Source organism: Varanus komodoensis, unplaced genomic scaffold (assembly GCF_004798865.1).
Source record: "Varanus komodoensis strain SLA01 unplaced genomic scaffold, ASM479886v1 scaffold29_1, whole genome shotgun sequence".
Classification (NCBI taxonomy): domain Eukaryota; kingdom Metazoa; phylum Chordata; class Lepidosauria; order Squamata; family Varanidae; genus Varanus; species Varanus komodoensis.
The window spans coordinates 5,677,347-5,700,642 of NW_025335759.1; the positions used below are offsets into that span (position 1 = coordinate 5,677,347).

Genomic DNA, 23,296 nt, shown 5'->3' on the forward strand with positions numbered 1-23,296 from the left:
CTTACAAACTAAGATCGCAATCCTATACAGACTTACGTGGGAGCCGTCCCATTACAGTCAATGGGACTTCCTCCTGAGTAGAGAGGGCACGTTTGCGCTGTAAATGGTGCTGTTTTCCAGCCCCTTCGAAGTGATCCTTAAAAGAGGGACCGAGCTGACCTCATGCCGCGGTCGAAGCGGGCCCGCTGAGATCCCTCCACCGCGGCTGCACGAATTGGGCGCTTTCCAAAGAGGCCAGGGGTCCGCCTCCTTGACAGAGGCAACAAGCCACCCCATTTTCCACCCCTTTCCCGGGGAACGAGGAGACAAACAACCTCTGCGGACACTACATTTCCCATGATCCCAAGCCCGCCCGTCGTCTCCTCGTTGGTGCAGATGGGTGGGAGGGCGATGACTCAGGCCGGGGAGGCCCCGCCTGCTCCGACGTGATTGGCTACGCGCGGGGCGCACGCCTGCTCCGGATTCGTCGACACCGCCCTCCCCGTGCCATCAGTATGAAACCAGCAGCTGTTCGGAGGCTGGTCCGCCCGATTGGTTTGCTTCCATGTAATGCTCCGGGGAGCAGCCGCTTGCAGGACAGCTCGGCTCCGGCGCGCAGGAGGCGGCTCGCGCGTCCCAGAACCCGATGCGCGCCGGCGTCCCGGAGTGCGGCCGCTGTCGGGCGTTCTGCCGCGGAACCCTCGGGGCGCCCGGCGTGCCCGGGAGCTGCTCCCCCGGCCCGGTCGCTCGACTCCTCCGCGCCGCGATCCTCCTCAGGAGCCCAAACTCTCCCGAACTTCGCGGGGGGACGGAGGAGAACGCGCGGGTTCTGCTCGCCTGCTTCGCCCCAGCCCCGGGCAACCCGCGGCGGCAGCAGCATGATCGTCTCCGACCCCGAGAGCTGCGACCCTTCCGGAGTGCAAGGCTACTCGCCCTGCGGGAGCTGCGGAACACTGAGGAGGAAAGAGGTAACGCGAACCGGGGCCGTTCTGCACGAGGCGATTTTGCGGGGTCGTGTGAGCGTGCAGGTACGCGTGTGCGTGCGCGGCGCGGAGGGACCGCTCCGTGGGCTTCAGCGCGTGTCACTCCGAGCCGGTCGGTGCCGCTTGGTGTTCTTTTTCTGTCCTTTGCCATTTTAGGGGAGATGAAGAGGAGGGGGGCAGCGGTGGGGTTGCAGCAGAGTTGCGCAAAGGGTGGTTGTTATGATGATCTGAGGAGGACACGGGTGAGGAATCTCGTTGCATCAGCCGGAGCCAGCGCGCAGTTGGTCTGAAAACAAAAACCGGGGAGGGGGCGGAGGGGGGGCGAAACGTTGGCAGCAGCTCGGCGACTACGTCCGGGCGCTCCTGCAGCGGGAGAACATGACGCAACGGGGCAGGAGTGTTGCCCCCGGGCGAGAGCGGAGCGCCGTCTCTCCTCCGACGGTAGCGCAGCGGTTAGCGGCCGGCTTTGCGGCCAGAGAGCCCTCTCGGTCGCCCCGGCAAAGCCCGCGCCTTCTGCCGCCCGCGAGGCGAATTGTCCCGACCGTGCGCGCACTCTCCCCGCTGCCCTCTCGTTAAAGACCCGCGCGACGTGCGGCAGGCGGGCGGACGGGCTGGATTTGCACCGCTTTACGTGCTCGTCGTCTGGAAAGGACCAGACGGGCCACCGCGCCAGTTCCCGTTTTGCCTCGCGTTCCGGGGCTCGGCCGTACATGTGCAGGCTTGCCCGGCGCAGAATTGTCCGTTCCTCCAAGCCGGCGCCCTCCGGGTTGTAGTCCCGTATCGCCTGCAGGGCGCCGGCTTGGGAAGGAGGCTAAGTGGGCTCCTCCTTGGAGGTCGGCAGGGGGGACTTTTAAGGTCAGTGCTGGCACTTATCAGAGTTTGAGTCCTAGAGGCCCGAAGGCCCCAGGTCCTGGGGAAATTAACATCCCTGCAAAAGGACGCCCTGTTCGGGTGGCTTAGGATTTCATGGACTCCATCACAAGCATGGGACCGCAGCTATGCACGGCTGCATGGACCGCCCCATACACGTAGCAGGGCGCAGCGCTTTCATCCAGGCGTGGGCATCGTTCTCTGAAGGTGGGGCACCTTGTCCCCCCCCCCTCTTCTGGACAAGACTTTCTGCGACTTTCCCCCTCTCTTCTGGACAAGAGCAGACCACCCAAGATGGTTTGCCCCAGCGGCCTTGGGGTTTTTCCACTGATACGGCTGGCGACCCTGTTGGATCCTGGTCCTTATCTGGACGGTTGGCACAATTGTTCCTGAGTGTCCTTTCCTGAGCTTGGACTACTCCAGGTACACCTGGAGTTAAGATCAGTGAGAAAATAGAAGACAGAGTGGAATAGAGATGGAAAAAAACTAAGCTGGGATACCTAAAAGAATGCCTGTCTCCATATATCCCTATCAGACCATTCAGGTCATCAATGGAGGCCTTTGCCTTTGGAATGCTCTTCCAAGGGAGGTGCAACTGTTGGTGATTATAGAAATAAAATTAATCATATTAATGATAATAGTGAGACAAAGTTTGGCCACATTTCTTTTGCCGAGAGGGACTTTGTGTTGAATTTTATGATCCTCAAACTGACCTGTGAAAGATCCATTTGGGAAAATATACCTTGATTATTTCAATGCATTGTAAAAGATCTAAACAGAAGAGTGCAAAAGACACCCCCCCATCCCAGCTTTAATGTACGCTTATGGGCCAGTGGAGAGAATACGTCTTTTGCCAAAGTGGAACATTCAAAGGGAATTAATCCAGCCCATTTGGACCATTCATTGACCCTTGGTTTACCTACCTCACAGGGTTGTTGTGAGGACAAAAGCCAGTGAGAGCCAGTGTGGTGTAGTGGTTAAGAGCATGGGACTGGGACTCAGACGGTCCGGGTTCGAGTCCCCACTCAGCCATGGAGCCAACTGGGTGACTTTGGGCCAGTCACAGGCTCTCAGCCCAACCTACCTCACAGGGTTGTTGTTGTGGGGATAAGATGGAGGAGGAGAATGATGTAAGCTGCCTTGAGCCCTTTGTAGGAAAAAGGCAGGAAGATAAATAGAAAAATAAATAAATAAAATGTAGGAGAGGATAGTGTAAGCCACCCACCTTGGGTTCCTTGCAAGAGGGCTAAAGGCAAGATATAATAAGAAACTTAATATGACCCTAGTAAAACCTGAACATTTTATAATTGCGTCTTTTACTTGCCAGAGTGGGGACCCTCCATCAGTTATGCAGCTGCTTCTGCAGATGATGTCTTCATTCCTGCTCTTCATTCCATGCAATTTTAGCTATTTTTACTGGAATAGGAAAGAATGGGATTATTACATATTTTCCCCTTTAAAACTGCTACAAATATGCCATGAGCTGTCCCAATCCCTTCTTGAATTTGTAATTTATCACTACCCTGGTGGTGCAACACAATGCTCACCAACCGTTTTTTTCAGCAGTTGATCAGTTGCTTAGTTTAGAAAAAAAAAGTTCAGTCCAGGCTCTCAACTGTTTGTTGAAATAAATTTTTGAAGTGTTTATCATTATTTTGTTTTTTAAAAAGATAAAAAACTGAACTTGTGTGACAAATGTTTCTGGGAAAAGGTTTCATGCTGCTGGTGCCACCACTGAGAATTCCTTGACTTTCATCCCCTCTTGGAATGGTGCCTTTTCTCCTGATCTTAGTACATAAGAGAGATGGCAGCAAGGTAATGTAGCATTAAGTGCTCCCAGAGGGTTCTTGGGCCCCGATTGGCTGCATATTGAGGCCCTGAGCATCTCTTTCAATACAGCATCGCAATATTCATGTCTAACTTGTCTGGATGGTATGACATATCTTGAACAATGAACGAAAAAAGGGGTGGTTTGTATTATGGGCTACACTGTACAGTGTAGAAGAGGATGGGTTTCTGTCCTGAAGAACTTACCATCTAAAACTTGCAGCAGGAGAAACAACAGAGGCAGGAGAGAGGGTAGTGGGAGAGCAAAACAGGGAAACACCACGTGCTTTGGTTGCATGTGCTTAGTCTGGGTTTTCGGCCAAGTTAACACATGGAATGAGGGGGTTTTGCCAAGGGCTTCCTGGAGGAGGTGGCTGCTATAGTGGGAATTCAGGGGCGTAAGAAAGGTGTCACCATACAATTGTCATGGGAGGCTGTTCCCACCATAGGGAGTTTGTTTTGTCAGTTACAGCACTCATTCTGCTCAAATTGAGTATGGCTGCATTGCTTTCCTGGTCTTCAGGAGAGGCCTTAATTTTTCCAATTTGCAAATAGCTTAGTGGACTTTTCTCCTTGCATAAAGCTGTTTTCAGATAACCTTTTAAGTCTAGTAATCGCCATTTCAACATCAGACTGCTTGTTTTTGCAGTTTTGCATTTCACCTTGATTAAGCATTGCTTAAGCCATGCTATTTAACTCTTCCCCACCTCCACCCCCATGGTTAAAGATGGAGGAAAATTAAGATGAGCTGAGAAGAAAACTTAGGGACTAGTAATGGAGCACCATGGGCTGAGTGCAGAAGGTTAAAAGCAGAATCTTAGCCACTTCTGATGTGACTTCAGTGATGCTGGTGTGCCTCTTTATAGTAGTTCCAAGAAGCTTTTCAGAGATCTTGTAATATTAGGGTAGGAACACTTCAAACGTTACAAATCTGCTTTGTTGTTGTTAGAACTTCCAAGAGTCCCCAGCCAGAACCTGGCACAAAAGACCAGAATGCTTCGAATCCAAGAACTGAGCACAAGAATTACTTTAATGCCCCTGAAGTGGATGGAGCTCACAGTCTTCAGTCCAAAACTCAATGCTGAGTCGCTCCTTTCGCCCAGTTTTCTTCTTTTGCGCACTATCATTCAGTGCAAGTTGGGGCTCCTTTTGTTGCTGCTGCTGTTAATCAATAGGGCTTCAAAAAACTTTTGTCGATTTGTTGGAAGCTTCTGCTTACTCTTGTTGTCGCTAGTGCAGGGCAGCCAGTAAAGGCCTCTTAGGTGAGAAACAAAGTTGGTGTGGAATGAAATCAGTGCCTGAAAGCACTTGATCGAACAAAAAAGCAAACTGTTTATGCATTTCTTAAAACAGGTGAGGAATCTGCATCTACCTGGATGTTGCTGAACTTCACACCTGATGAACGGTCGTGCTGGTTCAGCCATGCTGACAGTTTCTGGAGTCCAGCCACATCTGGAACACCACCATATTTGCTAGGAATATTGGAAAGCCACACTGCATTCACATGAGTTCTGTTGTTTATGAATCCAGCCTGCAGATTCCTTCATGGACTAGTACTTTTCTGAGTTGTACAGATTCTGCAGACTTGCAGATTGATTTTTTTTTCAGTTTGGGTAGGTGGGGATTTGCACAGATGTGCATTACTGCAAATAGAGCAAAATTCTTATCTAAACAAGTTTGATTCTATTCACAAGAGGACAGACACCTGAGAGTCCCTGAAACAGAGACAGGACCAATGTGACCACCTCCACACATTTCTACCTGCCACTGTCTTAAATGGAAGAAGAACGTGGTAGAAAATAAAATTGGAAAAAAGCAAAAAAATCAAAATAGTTCCGTGCTGCTTACAGCAGATAAACGTATACAGATGGTCTTGGAGGAGATGGTCAGGCCAAACATATATCTACCTTTGGAAAGTGGGGAGAAACAGAGAGTGAATTAAGATGGGATGGGATGAAAGGGCCGAAATACAAAAACTTCTGCCAATCACCAAGCCTTCGGAAAGACATTTCAGTCTTTTAAAATGGGGTGAGGGAGACAGCACACAAGCCAGGAAGCCCCCAAACCACTAGTGAGGAAGGGGAAAGGTGATGCTCCTGTGGATGCCCCAGAGGACTGGATTTGACCGTTCGCCTGATGTTGCTCACCCTGCAGTAGGCAGAATCAGTGGCCCATCTCCAGTTCATTTAAACTCTCTCAATAGAACAGAGATATCTCTTTCGATCACACATTTAAGAATTCTCTGCAGAGCAGAGTGATGGCATTCCACACACGAGGCATTTCTTAATCTTAAAGGATCTTAACATTAGTTATTTAATCTTGCAAAGGGGCACTGGCTGCCTTCAGGGCGTAGGAAAGGGAGCAACTGCAGAAATGAAACTGTTGGAGAAAGGAAGAAGCTTCTGTGAGCGTAGCGAGGGATGGCTGGGGATGTTGGAACTTGTAGTCTAGCCCATCTTGCTTGCAGTTGTCTGCTTTGATCCCCAAACTGGTTTGCAGAAGACATTTTCAGTGGCAGGAAAACGATGCTGCCCTAGGCTCAAATATTTATTTAAAAAACTCTGACAAAGAAGCCAAAACTGGTAGGTCCTTGCAGTTTTATATGGGGAAAGGCAATTGTGAGCTGAAGCTTGTTTCTGCCTCTGAGGCCATATGCATTTACTCATCGGTAGGTCCCCAGAAGTTCAACAGGTGTGGACAGTGTTGTGGACCCAAAGTCCGACCCACTAGAAGCTTTTAAAACTCAGCTGATTATTTTTGCCCTTTCCAGAATTGTTGCTTCTAAAGAATGTTACCGCTTACCATGTTGTTGCCGCCTACCAACCAAGTCTGCAAAAAGAAACAGCTCACAAATGTTTAGTGTTTATTTCCACTTCTGTGCCAAGCCGTAACCCAGGCATTCTCTAGGCGGCTTACAAATGCTGAAGGCAGCCTATAAAGACTGCTGCAGGGCTGCAGTTGCCTGCATGGATGAGGGTTAATCCCACATCACGCCAAGGTTCTCAGCAGCTTCACTGGCTCCCAGATGGGCCTGGTTCACCAAGTGCTGGTCCTTGACCTTTATAGCTCTCTGGGTCCTGGCTGCTTCTTCCATGGGGGCCTTGTCCTATACATTAAGATGAGACTGCTCGGTATTCCCACGCAGCCTGAAACACAGACATAGAAACACTGACCCTTCTCAGAGGTGAGGCTGGCTCTGTGGAACCTCCTTCCAGGGATACAGAGCTGCTTCCCTGGCCATGAGCTAGATGGCTTTCAAACAGATTCATTGTGAGTGAGGCAGTCTTCTCAGCTGCTGCTGGGCACAGCGACTGTGACCTCTTGGTCAGCCTTCTCTGAGATGTGCCGAACGACTTCCCATTAGCCCCAACCAGCAGGGCTGTACCCCAAGACATCTGGGGCGTCCCACCCCTGCTCTGGGTTCAGGGGCACTCTGCTACTGAACGCCAGTTGCTGAGGGGCAGGAATGTTGCTGTTGTGATTTGCTTGTGGGCAACTCTGGAGGCCCCTGGTTGGCTCCTGTGGGAAACCAGGATGCTGAGCTAGGTGTCTGCCTTCTCTCCTGATGCACCTTGGTACCAGTAGGGCGTCTGTCAGAGACCTTGAGGGATGGCTTCACATCTAATGTTGCGTTGTAAGGCAGCTACCTTCAATCTGGCACCTCCCAGATTCCTTGGACTACAAGCCCCATCATTCTGAGCCAGCAGGCCCATTGTCCCTGCTGGCTGAGGATGAGGGAGTTGTGGCATTCCAGGCATCTGGGAGACAGTAGGCTGGGAAAGGCTGCTGTGGGGTATTTAGGCTTGCATGCCTTGTTTTAACACTGCCTCCTTGTATGTTTTTCTTCGATTTTATTGGAAAGGTAGAATCTGAACATTGGGATAAGTGCAATGCAGCTTCCTTGGTGGATGGGAAGAGCTGGCTCAAGCTGCTCGCTCCAGCAGGTTGACAGGGAGAAAGAAGCCTTTGGCCCCTGCGCATTTCTGACAGTGTAATAACCTTGTTTTTGCAGCGGAGTGGCTTGTAATTTCCCTAACCTCTCCTGACTTGCTTATCAGGTATGCTCCTGCCAAGTCCTGACTAAGCGTGAGCTGGTCAGCTGCAGTGTCACTCTACCTACAATGCGCTGGCTCCGGTTTGCTCGCCAGGGTGCCCAGTGCTGGCTCTTTCGGGGCGGGGCTGGGGCAGACCGAGCGAGCGGCTTCCCATGCTCAAATCCGCAAGCTCAGGAGCCGGGCGTCCAGGCTGTGGCATGCCCTGTGGCATTAGACATAAATGAATCAGCCGCCCTCTGCCTCAGCATAGATAGTGTAGCCAGAGGAGGATGCAGTGGAGGTTAATTAGTTTTAATAAGCCTTAATTATTACTGAGATGTATTTTCATACACCTAACTAGCTTCCTTAGGCACTTTGCTGAGCAGTTTCCATATTAGAGTTGTCCTTGACTGTACCAGGTCAACATTTATGTGCTTCTTAAAAAGTTTACAGCTAGATATTTTAATATCTTAAATGAAGGAGGAAGAGATTCATTTGCCAGTTTTCCAGCTTATTTTGAATTTATACTTTACCTCCCCGCCCCCTCCCAAGGAACCTAAGGCAGCTTACACAATGGTTTCCCCTCCATTTAAAGCTTGCAGCAACCCTGGAGAGTCAGTGAGTGCCCCAAAATGAACTTCAAGAACAAGTAGGGACTAGAACCTGAATTTCCCCAGGCCCTAGTTCAGCACTCTGTATACCACCCCACACCTGAATTCTTTGGTCTCCCGGGTGTCAGCACCAAATTCTTAGAAGCCCACAAAGCCAGATACTTGGAGATTTTTCCTGGCCTCAGATATAAGAAAAAGATGGATTTCCCTCCACTGCCCACGAGAAAGAATAGACTGAGGAGCCATCTGTAATGTGAATTTAAGCTAGGATTGTATTAAAGCTCATAGGAAAATATCAGCTTTATATAATGGATGGATCCTTTTCTTCACCTTGTCCCAAAGTGCGCACACACTTGTGTGTTCTGCAAATGGGAAGATAATAGAAAGGCAAAGTAAAGCTATACTGAAGGAGCCATCCTTCTCTGGCGAAGTGAAAGGTTCTGTCCCAGCCCCTCCAGGTAGGGCTGGGAGAAACTTCTTCCTGAAACTCTGGGGAGTCACTTCCACTCCATGTGGATCAGGTTTCTCTAGCCTGGCACTCCCAGTGCCTTAGACGTGAGCTTCCAGAAGCCCTAGCAGCATGGCCAATGTTCAGGAACGCTAGGAGCAGAGATCCAAAATACTTGGAAATCTACTTTCTGCTTAACCCTGGTTTAAGCAGTACCTGCCTAGGTGGACCAATGGCATGATTTGGTTTAGTGTGTTCCTGGGGAGTAATACTTGAATAACTTGCATCTGGAGCAAATTCCAGACTGGTGGCCCAGCTGTGCCCCTAACTGGGCAGGGAGAACCTGGTTTCAGCAGCCTCTGCTTTACTGGAGTATAAGTTAGATTACCTCAATGCACTCTGCCTGGGGTTGCCCTTGAAGACAGTTTAAAAGGTGGTTATTTTATTGGGTCCTGGCATGTTATCACTAATTGTTTTTAGTGGTTTTAAACTACTTGTGCATCCAGATGTTAGATGATATTTTTATTCTGTTGTTCTAAGGGGGAGAGGGTTCATTTTTTGTGACCTGCTCACAGAGCCTTGTCTGTTGGGTGATATGGAAAGGGGATTTAAAAAGTTGAGTTGTGAACTTAGAAGAAGGAAACGTGAAGGATAAGATGGTCAGAACAATGGGCAAGGAAGAAAAAAATTAGCAGAATTAAGAACACACATCTTTGCTGTACAAAGTGCTTTACATTTGGTTTGATTTTTAAATTAATATATGCATCCTCAAGAAAATTGTAAGCATTGTACTTTTTTCAAATGCTGGCTGGAGTGAGTTGGAAGTTGCAGACCATTCTCTGACTAAACAAGCATAGGATTGCACCCTGAGAGATGCTATTCAGGTTAGCCTCTCTCCTTCCACCCTTTATTAATATTAGATATTTATCAAGCCTGTGTCAATGGCCTTGGAACCTACAGGCCAGGTTCCAAGCTGACTGAGTAGGGTTTGCTTCTTCGTGGAAAAGGTGGGCTTGTTAGGCTTTGGGGTTGTACCAGTGGAAGACAGTCCAGGCAAATCTTCACCTCCCCCTGCCCTGGGCCTTCACAAGCGGAGCTTTCTCTTTTTGGGATAACTATCTGGTCCTACTGATTCTCTTGCATTCTACTCATTGCCTGTGCATGCATGTTTCAACAGTTTTTTCCCTCTTGGTACAAACAGGTTGCCTCACAGAGGGCCGGTCTGTGACATGAGGCATCTGTGGGCGGCCGCTGTCCTATTAAAAGATAGAATGTGTTACAATAGGGTGCTCAGCAGCTGGTGAAGCTGGGAAATGATTGGATCAAGCCTGGTGTGTTGCCAGTGACAGACGGAGAGACAAACATAGAGGAGTCCTGAAGTCAAGGAAGGTCTGTCTGAGCTGCTGGTAGTGAGCATAACAGCTTGTTCTGCATTGCAGATGTGGGCAGCTGGCCTGCCTAGCCAGTGGGAATGGAAGTTGTGGTTCTCCAGAGGTTGGAGCTTACTAGCTGACCACCCTGGATTTCTGGTTTCTGAAAATTTGCCTCGTTGAGAGAAGGTTGATTTCTGCAGCTCATTGTCTGGTCAGCAACATGCTGATGGTTTTCATGGAGTCAGGAGCCTGTGAATGTTGGCTTGGCTTACTAGCCAATGATTATTGTGGTTGCCACCAATCTCCTTTCCATGTTCTCTGGCACAGAAGGTCACATCTCAGCCATACAGGGTGTGGAGAAGGCAGGAAATGGCTCAAGTCTTGCTTACTGTTTCTCACCTGCTCCCAATCAAAAGTGTAAGTAGAAATGAGACCTTCAGCACTTGTGGAACTCACCACTGGTGGGTAGATTTGCAGATGCCTCCTTTTATTTATTTATTATTTATTAAAACATTTTTATGCCGCCCCATTCGCCGAAGCCTCGGGGCGGCTTGCAATAATAAATTAAACTAACATTTTAAAATATATACATTAAAATACAAATATATAATATAAAACATACAATATAAAACAAGCCGCCCTGGCCAAATAAAATTCAATAATATTAACATTTAAAAAACTGCTTAAATAAAAAGGTCTTTGCCTGGCGCCGAAGTTATAATTTTAGTTTTTAGTTATAATTTAGTTATAATTCTTATTATATAATTATAATTTAGTTATAATTTTAGCTATAATTCTTCAAGGTGTACAACTTCCATCATTGCCCCCTACAGTCTTTGCTGGCTAGGGTCAGGGTTCAGGTGATGGGAATCATAGGCCAGTGCCTCTGGAAGGCTCCGAGCTTCTAAAATTGCACTTACGTTCAATCATGTTTACATTGAGAAGAGCGTCTATGGCACCATGTTTCCATATGCTTATCTGGACAGAAGGTATGCAGCACAGGATGTAGTGGTTAGGGTGTTGGTCTAAGACTTGGGGGATCTGGGTTCTAGTCCCCACTCAACACTGGGGGACTTTGATTCTCTGCCTAACCTACCTCACAGGTTGTGTGAGGTTAGAAGGGCAAGGTGGTTGACCACAGAAGCCTCCTTGGGTTCCTTGCAGAGCAAAGGCAAAGTTAAATAACTAAACGGATGCATAGCCTCGTAGGCGGCTTCATTTGTGGTCTTCAAGAGGGAGAGAATCTTGTCTGTGATCGTTGCACTGTCCAACATTAATTAATTTCTGACCCACCCTTTGTCTCTCTTAGACCAAGGTTGCTTCGACAGCATTTCTAGGCAGCGCATACGCGCACATGCACACTTGTGGATGAGAACAAATATGTAGACTTGTGGCATTTGCGTTTCTTTTCACTGGCAGAGTGAAAGTTTCAAATCACTTTGCAGATCAATCAGGTCTGCAGGGACCTGTGTTGTCCAATGCTGTGATGATGTTTACTTTTACATTGTAAACTTTATAACCCAGTTCTGTGTTTTCCAAACACTAATTAATTTGCTGTCTTGCAAGCCCTAGACTTATTTCCCTGTTTCGCAATGGCCAAGGGTTGCTAGCAACTGACTCATCCAGGGTTGGTAACTGCCATGTTTTTCCCTGGATGTAAAAAAGTTCTGTGCAGAGAAGACAAGGATGTCACACCTGAAATCACAACTGAAAGAAGAACATATGGCCACCTTTAAAACTGAGAAGTGGAGAGTTTTAATTAGAATGAGAAATTGAGTATCTTGTCCTTTGAAAATACATGGACTGCCTTCTCCAGCATGGTGCTTGTAGGATGATTTGGACTGCAACTCCAGTTAAGACCAACTGGCACGAGCAATTGTGAAAAATGATGGGAACTATAGTCCAAGTATCTGGAGGGTGCTAGGTTGTGGAAGGGCAGTATGCAGTGAGGCCAGACAGTTGTCTAACACTGACGGTTTCTGCTTAAGCAATGTGTTTGTGTATTTCCTGACACTTGCAAAACTGCACCCTTAGGGTTGTACTCTTGGAGACTGCTAGAATGGTTTCTGCGAAGGAGGTGGGAGAGAAACAATAGATTCACAGTATGCTAAACCTTGTTTATTCCTTCCTTATAGACTAATGTTCAAGTTTGCAGTTTGCCACAGTCTAAACTTTTGTTTTGCAATCTTGGCCCTTGAAGTCCTGGGCCACCCTAAGCCATTGATTGTGGTGACAGTAGTGTTTTAGATTGATTGATTGCAGCATTAATATGGAATAATCGCATCTGATTAAACAGTGGGAATGTACTATAATCTTGTATTCGTTTTCTGTGTCCTGAATTCTCCAGTTATCTTCATTGGGATGTCCCCAAATTCTAAGACAACAAAAAGAGATAAATGACCACCCAATCCACTTTCTGCACGCCACAAATAATTCTGTACATCTCTAGTATGTCTCCCCTTGTTTAATATGTGAAGGATCGTACCCTAATAGTACAATCATGATCTCTTAGTTCATTGCAGGCCTCAGTGTACTTATAGACCAGATAATTTAAACAGCTTATTTATCCCTGTACACCTTTGAAAAGCTTTGGAAGCAGGGTAGTTGGAGAATGTGAAAGAGTAAATTGTGGGGATTGACGTTAGAAAGGTGAATTACACATATGTAACCAGTGTGGACGGATGACGGTTATTCCATCTAGAATAGCGGAGAACAAAAGGATACAATTTTAAGGACACATGTGCCCTTTAGATTCTGAGGCATCTGCTGAATTTGCATCCCATATCTTAACACTGACAGGGTTCATATCCTATGATAGCCCACAAGGTTGTATCTGGGTTAAAACATGGACTTTCACTGAAATGTGGCTTATTGTATTGTCTGAACCTTGCTGAGCTCACAAGCCATGGTTGCTAATGTTAAACGACCCATGAAGAGAAGCCATGGTTTGTCAGTGGTTGTAAACTGTGAGTTGTTTGCTATGATTTGTGTTTTTGGTTGGGTTCAGAAACATGACAAGCCACAGTTCCACAACAGCCCATGCTCCAGAGACAACCAATACTCAGGGGCTGAGTGTGGTTATCATGTTGTTGGAACTCAGTTGCTATCTTCCACTGTTCAGCTCCACTGCAGCACACTTGAGCAGGCAGCTGGAACCTTCAGTCCAAGGAAGTTAGAAACATAGAAACAGAGCGAGTCAGAAGGGGCCTCCGGGGCCATCTAGTCTGACCTCCGGCACCAGCCGGCTCCGCTCACAACATGCCCACCATGTGCATGTCCAGCCTATCTTTGAACACCCTCACCGATGGGGCCTCAACCACCTCCCGTGGAAGCCCATTCCACACCCTCAGGGTCCCGACTGTCAAGAAGTGCTTCCTGGCATCCAAATGGAACCTTGGCTCCCTGAGCTTTGCTCCGTTGGAGCGTGTCCTGCCTTCCTCTGCAGGGGAGAACAGGTCTCTCCCCACCTCTGTGTGACATTCCCTCACATACCTGTATGTGGCCAACAGATCCCCTCTGAGTCTCCTCTTCTCCAGGCTGAAGAGACCCAGTTCCCTCAGTCTCGCCTCATACGGCATCCCCTGCAAACCGGCCACCAACCTTGTGGCCCTACGCTGCACTCACTCCAACCTGGCTACATCCTTTCTGTAATGAGGGGCCCAAAACTGAGCACAATACTCCAGTTGCGGGCGCAGCCTGACCCTGGAGGTGCCTTGGGTTTCTTGGGGGGAGGGGCTTGACCCCTAAGCCCCACCCACTAGAGGCATCTGTGCAGAGAGATGGTCAAACATTGTCTCACATGCATGCAGAGCCAAGCATTCTCTTCCTCGTTAGATGGCGATTTTAATGTGGAGGGAATTTCTAGAAGTCCAAATGAGGAGGGGTAATAGATAATGGGCAAGAAGGTATATCATTGGCTGTAAATGTGGCAGTTTATAGCAAACCTTTTAGCTGCCTCCTTGGGAATTCCAGCCATTGCAAAATAACATGGACTCGAAATCTCACTGTGCTCTTTGCTCTGATTGGCTACCGCTAATATCTGGTGACAAAAGAATACAGTTTAACTCGCTATAAAGTTTAACTAGCTGTTTGGCAACAGGAAATAACTACCCCAGGCTTTGCAATGGACCTTCTATCTTACTTGTTTTATCAAACCTTCCTCTCTCTGTCTCCCTCCCTCTCTCTGGGGATGGAAAAAACCCCGCAGAGTCAGCAGATTTGGAGAGCTTTATTTTCCAGTTGAGTTAGGCTTGCTAGATTAGTGGCAGGTGGAGAGAAGGAAAGTGGCAAAGGTCAGTCCTCCAGTGAGTTTTGCCTGCACCCCTCGAGGTGGGCTCTTGGCTTGTGGCCCCTTTTTAAAAGTCTTCCAAGAGCCAGCCATGTTGCCCTTGGTCAAATAAGGTCGGTTTACCTGAACCGTTTAGCTAGCTGCTGGAGTGGAGATGTGGGAGAACTTTTAAAAATGCCTGGATATTTTTTGCATTAATAAAGCGGCATCTGTTGAAGCCCTCATTAGGGAATCAACAGAATAAATAGTCCCAACTCTACCTGTCCAGGTGTACAGGTTTTTTCTCATGTAGGCAAGGGAAACTTCTGGTTGATTTGCAGTAGATGGTTTCAGTAAAGTTTCTGGGTCACAACTGTTTTTACATTAGCAATTGTTAAACAATTGACTGTTTTCTTCTTTGTTTAACACTGTTTTTAGATGGAGGTCTTTCTCTGTGTGTTGCATGTTTAGATTTTTGCATATATTGGTATTTATAATACATTTTTCAGGTTTCTAGTTTTTGTAAACAACCCAGAGAGCTTTGGCTATTGGACAGTATAGAAATGCAAGAAATAAGAAGAAATAATAGTGAAATAATTCCCTTCCTACTCCCATAGCAAAGGAACAACCTTTTGGTACTAATACCAGCATGCGGGGAAAAAACCATAATCCTGCAGGCCTATTAACTTTGCATACTATTGTTAGATCTAATTAAGTTTTTAAAAAATCCATGCCAGCAAAAATTAGGAAGCCGCAGTTGCTGGGTGCACTGAGGTGATGCTCGTTCTGGAATTGCTGTATGAGCAAAAACACGCCCATATGATGAAAGGGCTAGTCTGGCACTGCAGTTCAGAATACAAGTGTGAGCCAAGAGGTTTCCAGTTCAGACTTCGGCTCTGCCACAGGTGAACTTGGGCGGCCTTGGTAGATTTCCTGTTGTCACCTTCAAGGCCTCCATCTGGAATATGTCAAGGAATCCCAAGCCAGACTGCAGGTTGTTTTACAGATTATTGGGACAATGTAAGTGAAGCATTTTTAACTTTTGGGTGACCTGGCTTGCAGATAGTGACAACCTGGAGTACAGTTTGAGTCATGTATTATTGTTATGTGAAAACTTGAACTCTTGGCTGCTTGTGGCAAACAACCCAGAATTAAACCATAGCTCAGGGTTTGTACATGGCAACCGCTCATAGTTCATGACAACCCATACCCTGAGTTGCTGTTATATGAGATCAAGGGCTGTGTGTGCAAAATGCTATATAAATATGTACATCCAGTGCTATATCATAGTGCAGGCATTTATCATGACATCCCATAGCTACAGTCCCTTGGGTGATCCTGAACATTCAGGTAACTTTGTTGATCCACACCAATAAACCAGTTCTAGCAGTTTTCACCTCCACCAGGAATGTAAAGGTAATATGTCATTATTGCCCATTCAGAATCAAGACATTTAAATCCTTTAAAATACAGCAAGGAGCTAGCATTGCATTGCAAGCTCACAGTGATACATTTTTCTAGGGGGAAATCCATTTTCGCCCTGCCATGGTGAGGGTCATTGCCTATCTCAGAGGGGTCAAATAATTCCAAAGGTGGTAGCAGATGGTTTGATCATCCTTCCTAATGAGAAAATCCCATTGTTTTGAACCTGTGAGTCCCGCTTCCACTGCACCACTTGAATGCTGATTAGCCCCACTGAAAAGTGAGTTATGTGCCTCTCAGTGCGGTCCTGCTGCCCTGAGCATTGGACGCCCCATAAAATAGCCATCTCGTGGTTTTCCAGGTGCCTTCAGAGTTCAGTATGCCATTGGGTATGTCCTCAGCCTCCCTGTGCTCAGAAGGAACATGGGTTGTAATGCGGCACTCACCAGGTTTGAAAGTTGTGCTGGCCAGTGGTGAGCCAGCAGGTGGGATAGTGGTAACTTTTGAGGTGTGGATGCTGGCCATGGCAGTCCCCAAGGAGAATCCAAACATCATAAATGAATCAGATGATTCAGGCAGCTCTGTTGAGCCATAGCAACAAATCAGTTCTAGGAATTTCCATCTCTACCCAGAGCAGGTGTTTTTTTACAGCTAATTGCTTGTTCGAGGCCAAGCGGTTCAAATACTTTACATTACAACGAGGAACATTTTGCAGTTGCTGGGTACATTCATTTCCTACCAGCCTTGGTGAGGATTGCAGCTAAGCTCCGAGGGACATGGTTTTCCGAGACTGGCTAAGCAATGCTGTCAGCTCCCTTCCAAATAAAAACTGAAATATCAGCACAACCACAGTTTGGGGGCCTTCAGTTCCCCCAGCAGCCAAAAACCATGCCTGACAACAGCAACCCACAGCATAAGCCAGTGCCCCCTTCTCCCGTGCACCATAAATAAATGGCTGTCTATGCCTGGTTTGGGTTTCCGTTCGCCTTGTGGATCCGAGGAGCAGACAACAGCACGGCTCTGAGACGGAGGCCAATTTTATGCCTCTCCCAGGCTCCACTCCTGCCTTCGAGAGCCATAGATCCCTGGCACCATCACCTTGGGCAGTACAATGGAAAGAACCCCGAAGAGGGTGCGGCAGTAGCTAGTTTGGGTTGGCTTCTTCAGTAAAATCCCCTGAAGTAACCAGCTTAAAAGGACTGCGCAGAAATGGCAAATGCTGAGCCAGCAAACCGCATCTTGGATCTTTCCTTTCTCTTTCTCTTTCCCAGTCATGGAGTTCAGCAAGTGGCTCCTAAGCTCAGCAGTCTGGCTCGTCCTTCAGCCTGGGGTTCTTTTCCTTGGCACCGCCGTCTGTGGAATAAGAAGGAAGAAACTAGGTTAAGGAACGCTTCCTTCCAGCCACGGGGCGGGTGGAGGTGCAAAATTTGAAGCAGGGTAGCTGCTCTGACGGGGCAAGCCCGACTCCTGCTGCAAAGTGCCATCTCTCCCTGTGCCAGGCTGTGCTGTAGTATTTCAAGCGCTAGGAGCTGCTTGGCCGTACAGCAGGACGTGGCAGGGGACAGCCAGACTACTCATCCTTCGAGATCTTGGGACTCCGTGTGGGTGGGCTGTGGGGACACTCGCCTGCGGCCCTCCTCCCCTCCAGGTGCATTGCTGCAAGGAGCACTGGAGTGGGTGGTAAAACCCGGAGCTTTGCACTGGCCTAACCAGTTCTGGCCAGGTGTGTCTGTCGCAGTCCCTTTGGGGCTGTCACTGCAAGTAGTTTTGCTGCTGGGGGCGATGAGAGGCTGCATTGAATGATGATAGCTAATGATCTCCTTGCGGGGTGGCTGGGGGGGCAGGGAAAGTTTCCCTTTGAAGTCGTGACTGTGGTGGGCACGTCCCTGATGGGAATGTTTAATAAGGTCTGTTTCCTTCCTTCCCAGAACAGAGGGATAAAAATCCCCCGGCAGCTGCGAAGAGGCCCGAGTTCGTTCATCCCAGTGGAGGAGGTAAGAGGCTCTCTCTGAAACATCCCTCTTGTCTTCCTCTTTCTCTTCTCCTTCAAAGCAGGTTTGTGCTTTCTAAACCCCCAGCTTAGAACGGGTGACATGCAGGCAGCCTGTGGGAGACCTGTCGTCCTTTGTACACCAGGGGGCGGAAGAAGTAGTCACGACCACTTTACATTCTGTTCATTTCAATAGGCCTACTCTGTATAGGATTATCAGTGGGTCCTTTTCATGGAAATGATGCAGAGAAAGCATCTTCTGAACCTGGTGCAGTCTGCCTTGTATCTCAAGCAACGAGCTGGATGCTTTAAATAAAGTTTAAATTAATTTTATGTTAAATAACAAATGAGACCTGCCACAACATTCTGTCACTGCCTGTGGCCGGGAGTGTCCCTTCTCATGGTGCCAGTTAGTCTGGTGTCTGTCCAATGTTTTGGATTACAACATTGCTGCTTTTTGGGGATGATGGGAATTGAACTCTTGACACACCTGGGCCCTGGGGTGGGAGGGCTAGCTTAGTGCATAACGTCTGCTGCACTGAAGAGCAGCCTTCCTCAGTCTGGAGCCTTCCAGCTGTGTTGGACTACATTTCCCATCACTCCTGCCAGTCCTGCCTATTGGCTTTGCTGGCTGGGTCTGACAGGAATTTCATTCCAACACATCCAGAGGGTGCCAGATTGGTGAAGACTGCTGTCAGTTCTCTCAGCCCTTGTCCTGAGCTGAGATGATCACGGGAGATCCGCCGGGTGGGTTGAGGAGTGCGTGGTGCCTGCTGCCTTGAAGGAGGTGTTGGTGTGACCCCCTCCCAGAAAAGATGCTCCTTAGATTGAGAGATTTATTCCAACTGTCATGACAAATTGCCCCCCCCCCCTTCAGTAAGGTGCTGAAGAGTGTTGGCATCCCAGTCACAGGAACCCTTGAAAGAAACTGATGGTCCAGATCCATTCTGCTCGGGATTCCAGCCCAGTCTGGGGCTGGAGCTGGCCTTGATCACCCCGATGGATGCCCTTCCTTGGGAGATGGGCTGGGGGATTTGGGGCAAGGTATCACCATTATGCTCTGTTTCTCTATGACATCTGAACAAGGAAAAGCTGTGTGTGTTCTGAGCCGGTGCTTGGATGCAGTGATGGGCCAGAGGAGGGCTAATAAACTGAACCTGGATCCTCTGTGGGCAGTTTGCAGATTCAGGAATCCGGGGGGGGGGGTTGCTTGTTCTGGGTGGGGTTGCACTCCCTCTGAAGGGGCAAGTCTGTAGATTGGACTCACCCTTGTCCCTGGGAGGTCATGTGATCTCGCTGCCCATTACCAACTCTAGTTGACATGCTGACATGCATTGCTTAATGGGGATCATGTAGCCACTGGTATCTTCACAATTTAGACCCCTGCGAGGAGACTCCCATTAGACGTCTGACCTTGTTTCTTGGTTTGGAAGCTGCAGAGGCTACAGAAAGCAACTGGTCCTTGAAGCTGGTGTTTCATATGGAAACATTTCATCCATATGAACTTTTTAAACCTGTCTAAATTGATTACTACTTAGTTTATTTTAAAAGATTTTTAACACATTAAATCTATCATTGTTGGAGGTCATTTTGCTTGTATTTGGAGCTGGGAAGCACCCACGCTTGCAGAGTATGCTCAGACTGGCTTGGGTTCCCCATATATTTACTTCTGCAACCCTTGGGGTTCCCTCGAACCTGTTAAGTTCTCCCTCTTGTCAGTCGGTGGTATCATTTAGGCTACATCAGTATCAACACTTAGGAATAGGGGTTCTCTGCAAATATATAGAATTAGCTGTTTCCTTTGTGCCTGTGCAGAAGAGCATTGCTTCAAGGCAATATTTCTGAGGCGTCCCCCCTGCCACGCTTTAACCTTGTGGGGGCAAGAGCTCCCTCCCTTCTACCTTCCACTGTGGTCCTTGGAGAACCTGTTCCTACTTGGCAATGGTTTCTTGCCTCATGTGGTGGAGAACGCGTCTGCTTGTTTTCTTCCTTCGGTGCTGTTGCAGTACAGCAATGCAGTGGGCTAGCCTGGGACGCCTCTGAGGTGTTCGTTCAGCACCCTCGTCCTCTGTATTTTGGGGCAGGCAGGCAGCCAGCCAGCCTGCCAGTTTTGCGGCTGAGCATTGCTTAACCCGGGCATGCGGGACGGCGTTTGCTGTTTGCTGATAGCTGCATTCGAGTCCTTGGCTTCCCCTTTTCTCTCCCTCCCTCCTCGTGTGAAGGCAATGACACATATGTGAGCATTGCCCTGCGGTGTCGTCACCTCCTTATTTATCAGGCAACCTTCCCGCCCTGCGTACGCAGACACCAGTTTTGGAGAGCCGCGTCCACAACGTCTCCGGCTCCTGGCAGCTGTTTTTCAAGCCCCGGAGGGTCCCGTCGAGCAGTGTAACTAATCCAGCTTTGTCGCTTTTTGGCTTGCTGGCTCCACCGTTCCTGCTTTCCTCTTCTGAGCCGGGTATTTGCCTCCTTCCTCTTTCTCTGACCAGAAAACTCCTCTACCTCTTTTCCCGGGTGCCCTGCTCAGCCCTTGCCTATTAAGCTGCGCAGATGCTGTTTGTGTGTGCTCCTGGACAGCTCTCTGTGTTGTGTGTTTTGTGTATTCCTTCTTTGTGTGTTGAGGTGCTGGCTGGGTGGATGTTTTCTGCTTCCAGAAGATTTTTTTCTGCCCCTAGAAACACAGCACCATGTTTTTGAAATTCTCTAGCAGAGGAATAAGCGTTTGGTGGGGGAGAGCAGGGAGGAGTGTGAAGGGCTGGATCCAGCGGTGGGGAGCATCTGTGTGTTTGTCCTGGAACTTGAGCACACAGATATGCCCAATTGCATCAGCTAGTTGAGCCCCTTTTGTTGCTATGGGAAATTGATCCACTTTCGGGTTTTGTCTCGTTTCGTGTTGGAGGCTGTGGATACCCTAACACTGGTTGGGGGTGGGGAGGGGGCAAAAGGAAGATCTGGCTTTAGGAGCAGAACTTTTATTGTGTGTTTTGCAGGGCATCTGCAAGGATGTTGAACTCTCAGTTGTTTAGCAATCTCAACAAAACAATAACCCCCAAAATAACAGTAACCAGAAGTAGATCAGTTTCCCAAGAAGTGGAGTAGATTTTTGTATCAGGATCAGCTCTGTGCTTTTCTAGCCCTCCAAGCAAAATCCTGGGCTCAAGATTTTCAAATGCTACATTTTCAGCTTTTGCACCAGGCTTGGGTTGGTCCTTCTTGGAGTTCTAGGAAAAAACATCCTACAGCTCCAGAGTCATCCCACCTCTCCTATGGGAGCAGAGAGAATTGTGATTGCCCCATTTTTAATGGGGGAAATAGAAATAAGGTTTCGGACTCTCGCCTTCACTACCAGAGCTTGCCTATGCTGGTCAGGAAGTTGTAATATTTTCTGAATGGTATCTCAGATTCTGCCTCTCAGTCCTAAAGCTTTTCATAGAATTACTGTTTTCAGGGTTCCTTAAATTAAACTGTAAGGGTTAAATTGGCAGCGAGACAATTTCAGCCTTGCAGAATTAGCTTTGTGTGTTTTTTTAACTAGGACCCACTGATGTCGTGTGCATTGTATTGGTGCAAGCAGATATGTTCAGGACCATGGTTTCCCTGAGCACATGCTAAGCTCAGGGATTTCTGGTCAGCGCTGGTACTATGCTCTGAAGTCCTTTCACAAGAAAATCCCCATATCCCAAGCCTTCAGAAACCTCATTTAGGGAGGAAAGGGGTTTTAGTTGTTGCTATTCTTGGTATATATGGAGTCAGAAACCCTTGCTGGTCTGATCTGCCAACAGAGCTTGATCTCCCTGTTTGCCAGCCATGAGTTAAATTCATGCATTCATACTGAATTTTCTGTGAACTGGTATTTGGGCAGGTCTCTGCTCTGCATGCACCTTGGAGATGAAATGGCCTGCAATGGCAAGTTAGGGTGGTGTGAGCTTTCTGTAACAGGAAGAGCCTCTTTCATCAGATGCATCTGGATGACTCTCACAGTCCTGTGCGTTTTTCTCTTTTTTCTTTTAAACCGATGGGGAGAAAGAAAAGTAGCTGTGAAAGCACACATAACAGCAATAAAATGCAACTCTTCCTTAATTCATTTTGGAGACTTCAAATGCACTTACTCTCTGTTTTTATGAAGCATCAAAGGACAGCTTTAACTAGTGTGCTGCTTTCCTGCTTCTGCCATGTTTGCACTGCTGAGATTTTAATTTTAAATCTTTCTGAGCTCATCAAGGATCTTTTGGCAAACAAAACTCTCCCCCCAAATCCTTGACTCATGCCCCCATTTGTGTTGTTGTTGTTGTTACATTTATATCCACCTGTTTTCCATCTGAGGAAGCCAAGGCAGCTCACACAGCTCCACTTTATCCTCACAACAACCCTGCGAGGTAGCATAGGCTAAGAGTGAGTGGCTGACCCAAAGTCACCCAGGAAGGCCAAGCGGGGACTAGAACCCCCATCTCCCACATCGCCAGTGTAACACTACGCTGGCTCACAATAGAGAAGCCATGGTGAAGTCTACCATACAGGGTTAGTTTTGTAAAGATAACAGCCATTGACTGTTCCAGAAGTGCTGCACAGACCCTGAGCCCCCCCTCTTTTAATTTATTGCAGATCCTCCAAGAAGGAGTAGAGAGTGCCCAGCGGCGCCTCTTCATTGACGCCTTTGTTTCAACGGGCAGGGTGGACAACATAACCATGGTGATGGGCCTGCATCCGGAGTACTTGACAAGCTTTTGGAAGACTCAATATCTGCTGCTTCGGATGGACGGACCTCTGCCATATCATAAGCGCCACTACATTGCAATCATGGTGAGTGAAAGGGTAGACTCCAAAGAGACTTATTTTTCCTCATCCCTCCCCACCCCTCTTTCCTTGTGTGTTATAACTTTTTTTGGCTTGTATGCTTGCAGATAGGGACTCTCTTCCTGAACTGAATGGGTTAACTATTTAACTGAGTTGTGTAGTGGGCTAAAATACATACCTAAGGTAAAATAAAATAAAGTCTGTCTTAATCTAACTTAAGACCAGGGTTGTTGCAAGATCAACTGGTTGAGAGAGAGAACCAGATATACTGCACTAAGTCCTTGGAGGAACATCTGAATGTGGAAAATATTGTCCTATACGAGAGATCCCCTTTGGAGATGTTTTTCTCCATGAGAATTCAGACCACAGGTCTGACTTGAAATGAGGCTATTTCCGCATGTTTTCGTTGTTTCTGGACTGAAGCACTGCCCAGAGAGCATCTATGAGGGAAACCCTTTATTTGTATGTATGTATGTATGTAAGTAAGTAAGTAAAACTTTTCCAGACCATCCCTTGCTGAAGTCTCGGGTCAGTTTAACAATACAACAGTGTAAAATAAATCACAGCATCCTAAAAATCCCAGTGGACGATAAAAAACGATCCGAGGGCCGCGTCTGTTTTCGAACCGCTGTGCTGCGTGGGAGTCCCCAGCAGCCTGCCCTTGGGGTTTCTCGCTGTCTGGGCCTCCCGCCCTCACT

At 47.9% G+C, this 23,296-nt stretch overlaps 1 protein-coding gene across 4 annotated transcripts in view; it reads left to right on the top strand.

Moving 5' to 3' along the window:
* Nucleotides 1-729: 729 nt before the first annotated feature.
* Nucleotides 730-23,296, top strand: part of SESN2 (sestrin 2) — a 35,607-nt gene continuing 13,040 nt past the window's right edge. Inside the window, exons 1-3 of one of the 4 annotated variants that reach the window (XM_044435358.1) lie at nt 730-947; nt 17,743-17,808; nt 22,407-22,604. In XM_044435358.1, coding sequence (XP_044291293.1) covers nt 858-947; nt 17,743-17,808; nt 22,407-22,604 — 354 coding nt within the window. In that variant the 5' untranslated portion in view covers nt 730-857. Of the gene's footprint in view, nt 948-17,742; nt 17,809-20,103; nt 20,263-22,406; nt 22,605-23,296 lie in introns of those variants that run through there. The other 3 variants (XM_044435357.1, XM_044435360.1, XM_044435359.1) reach the window with 3 other exon arrangements.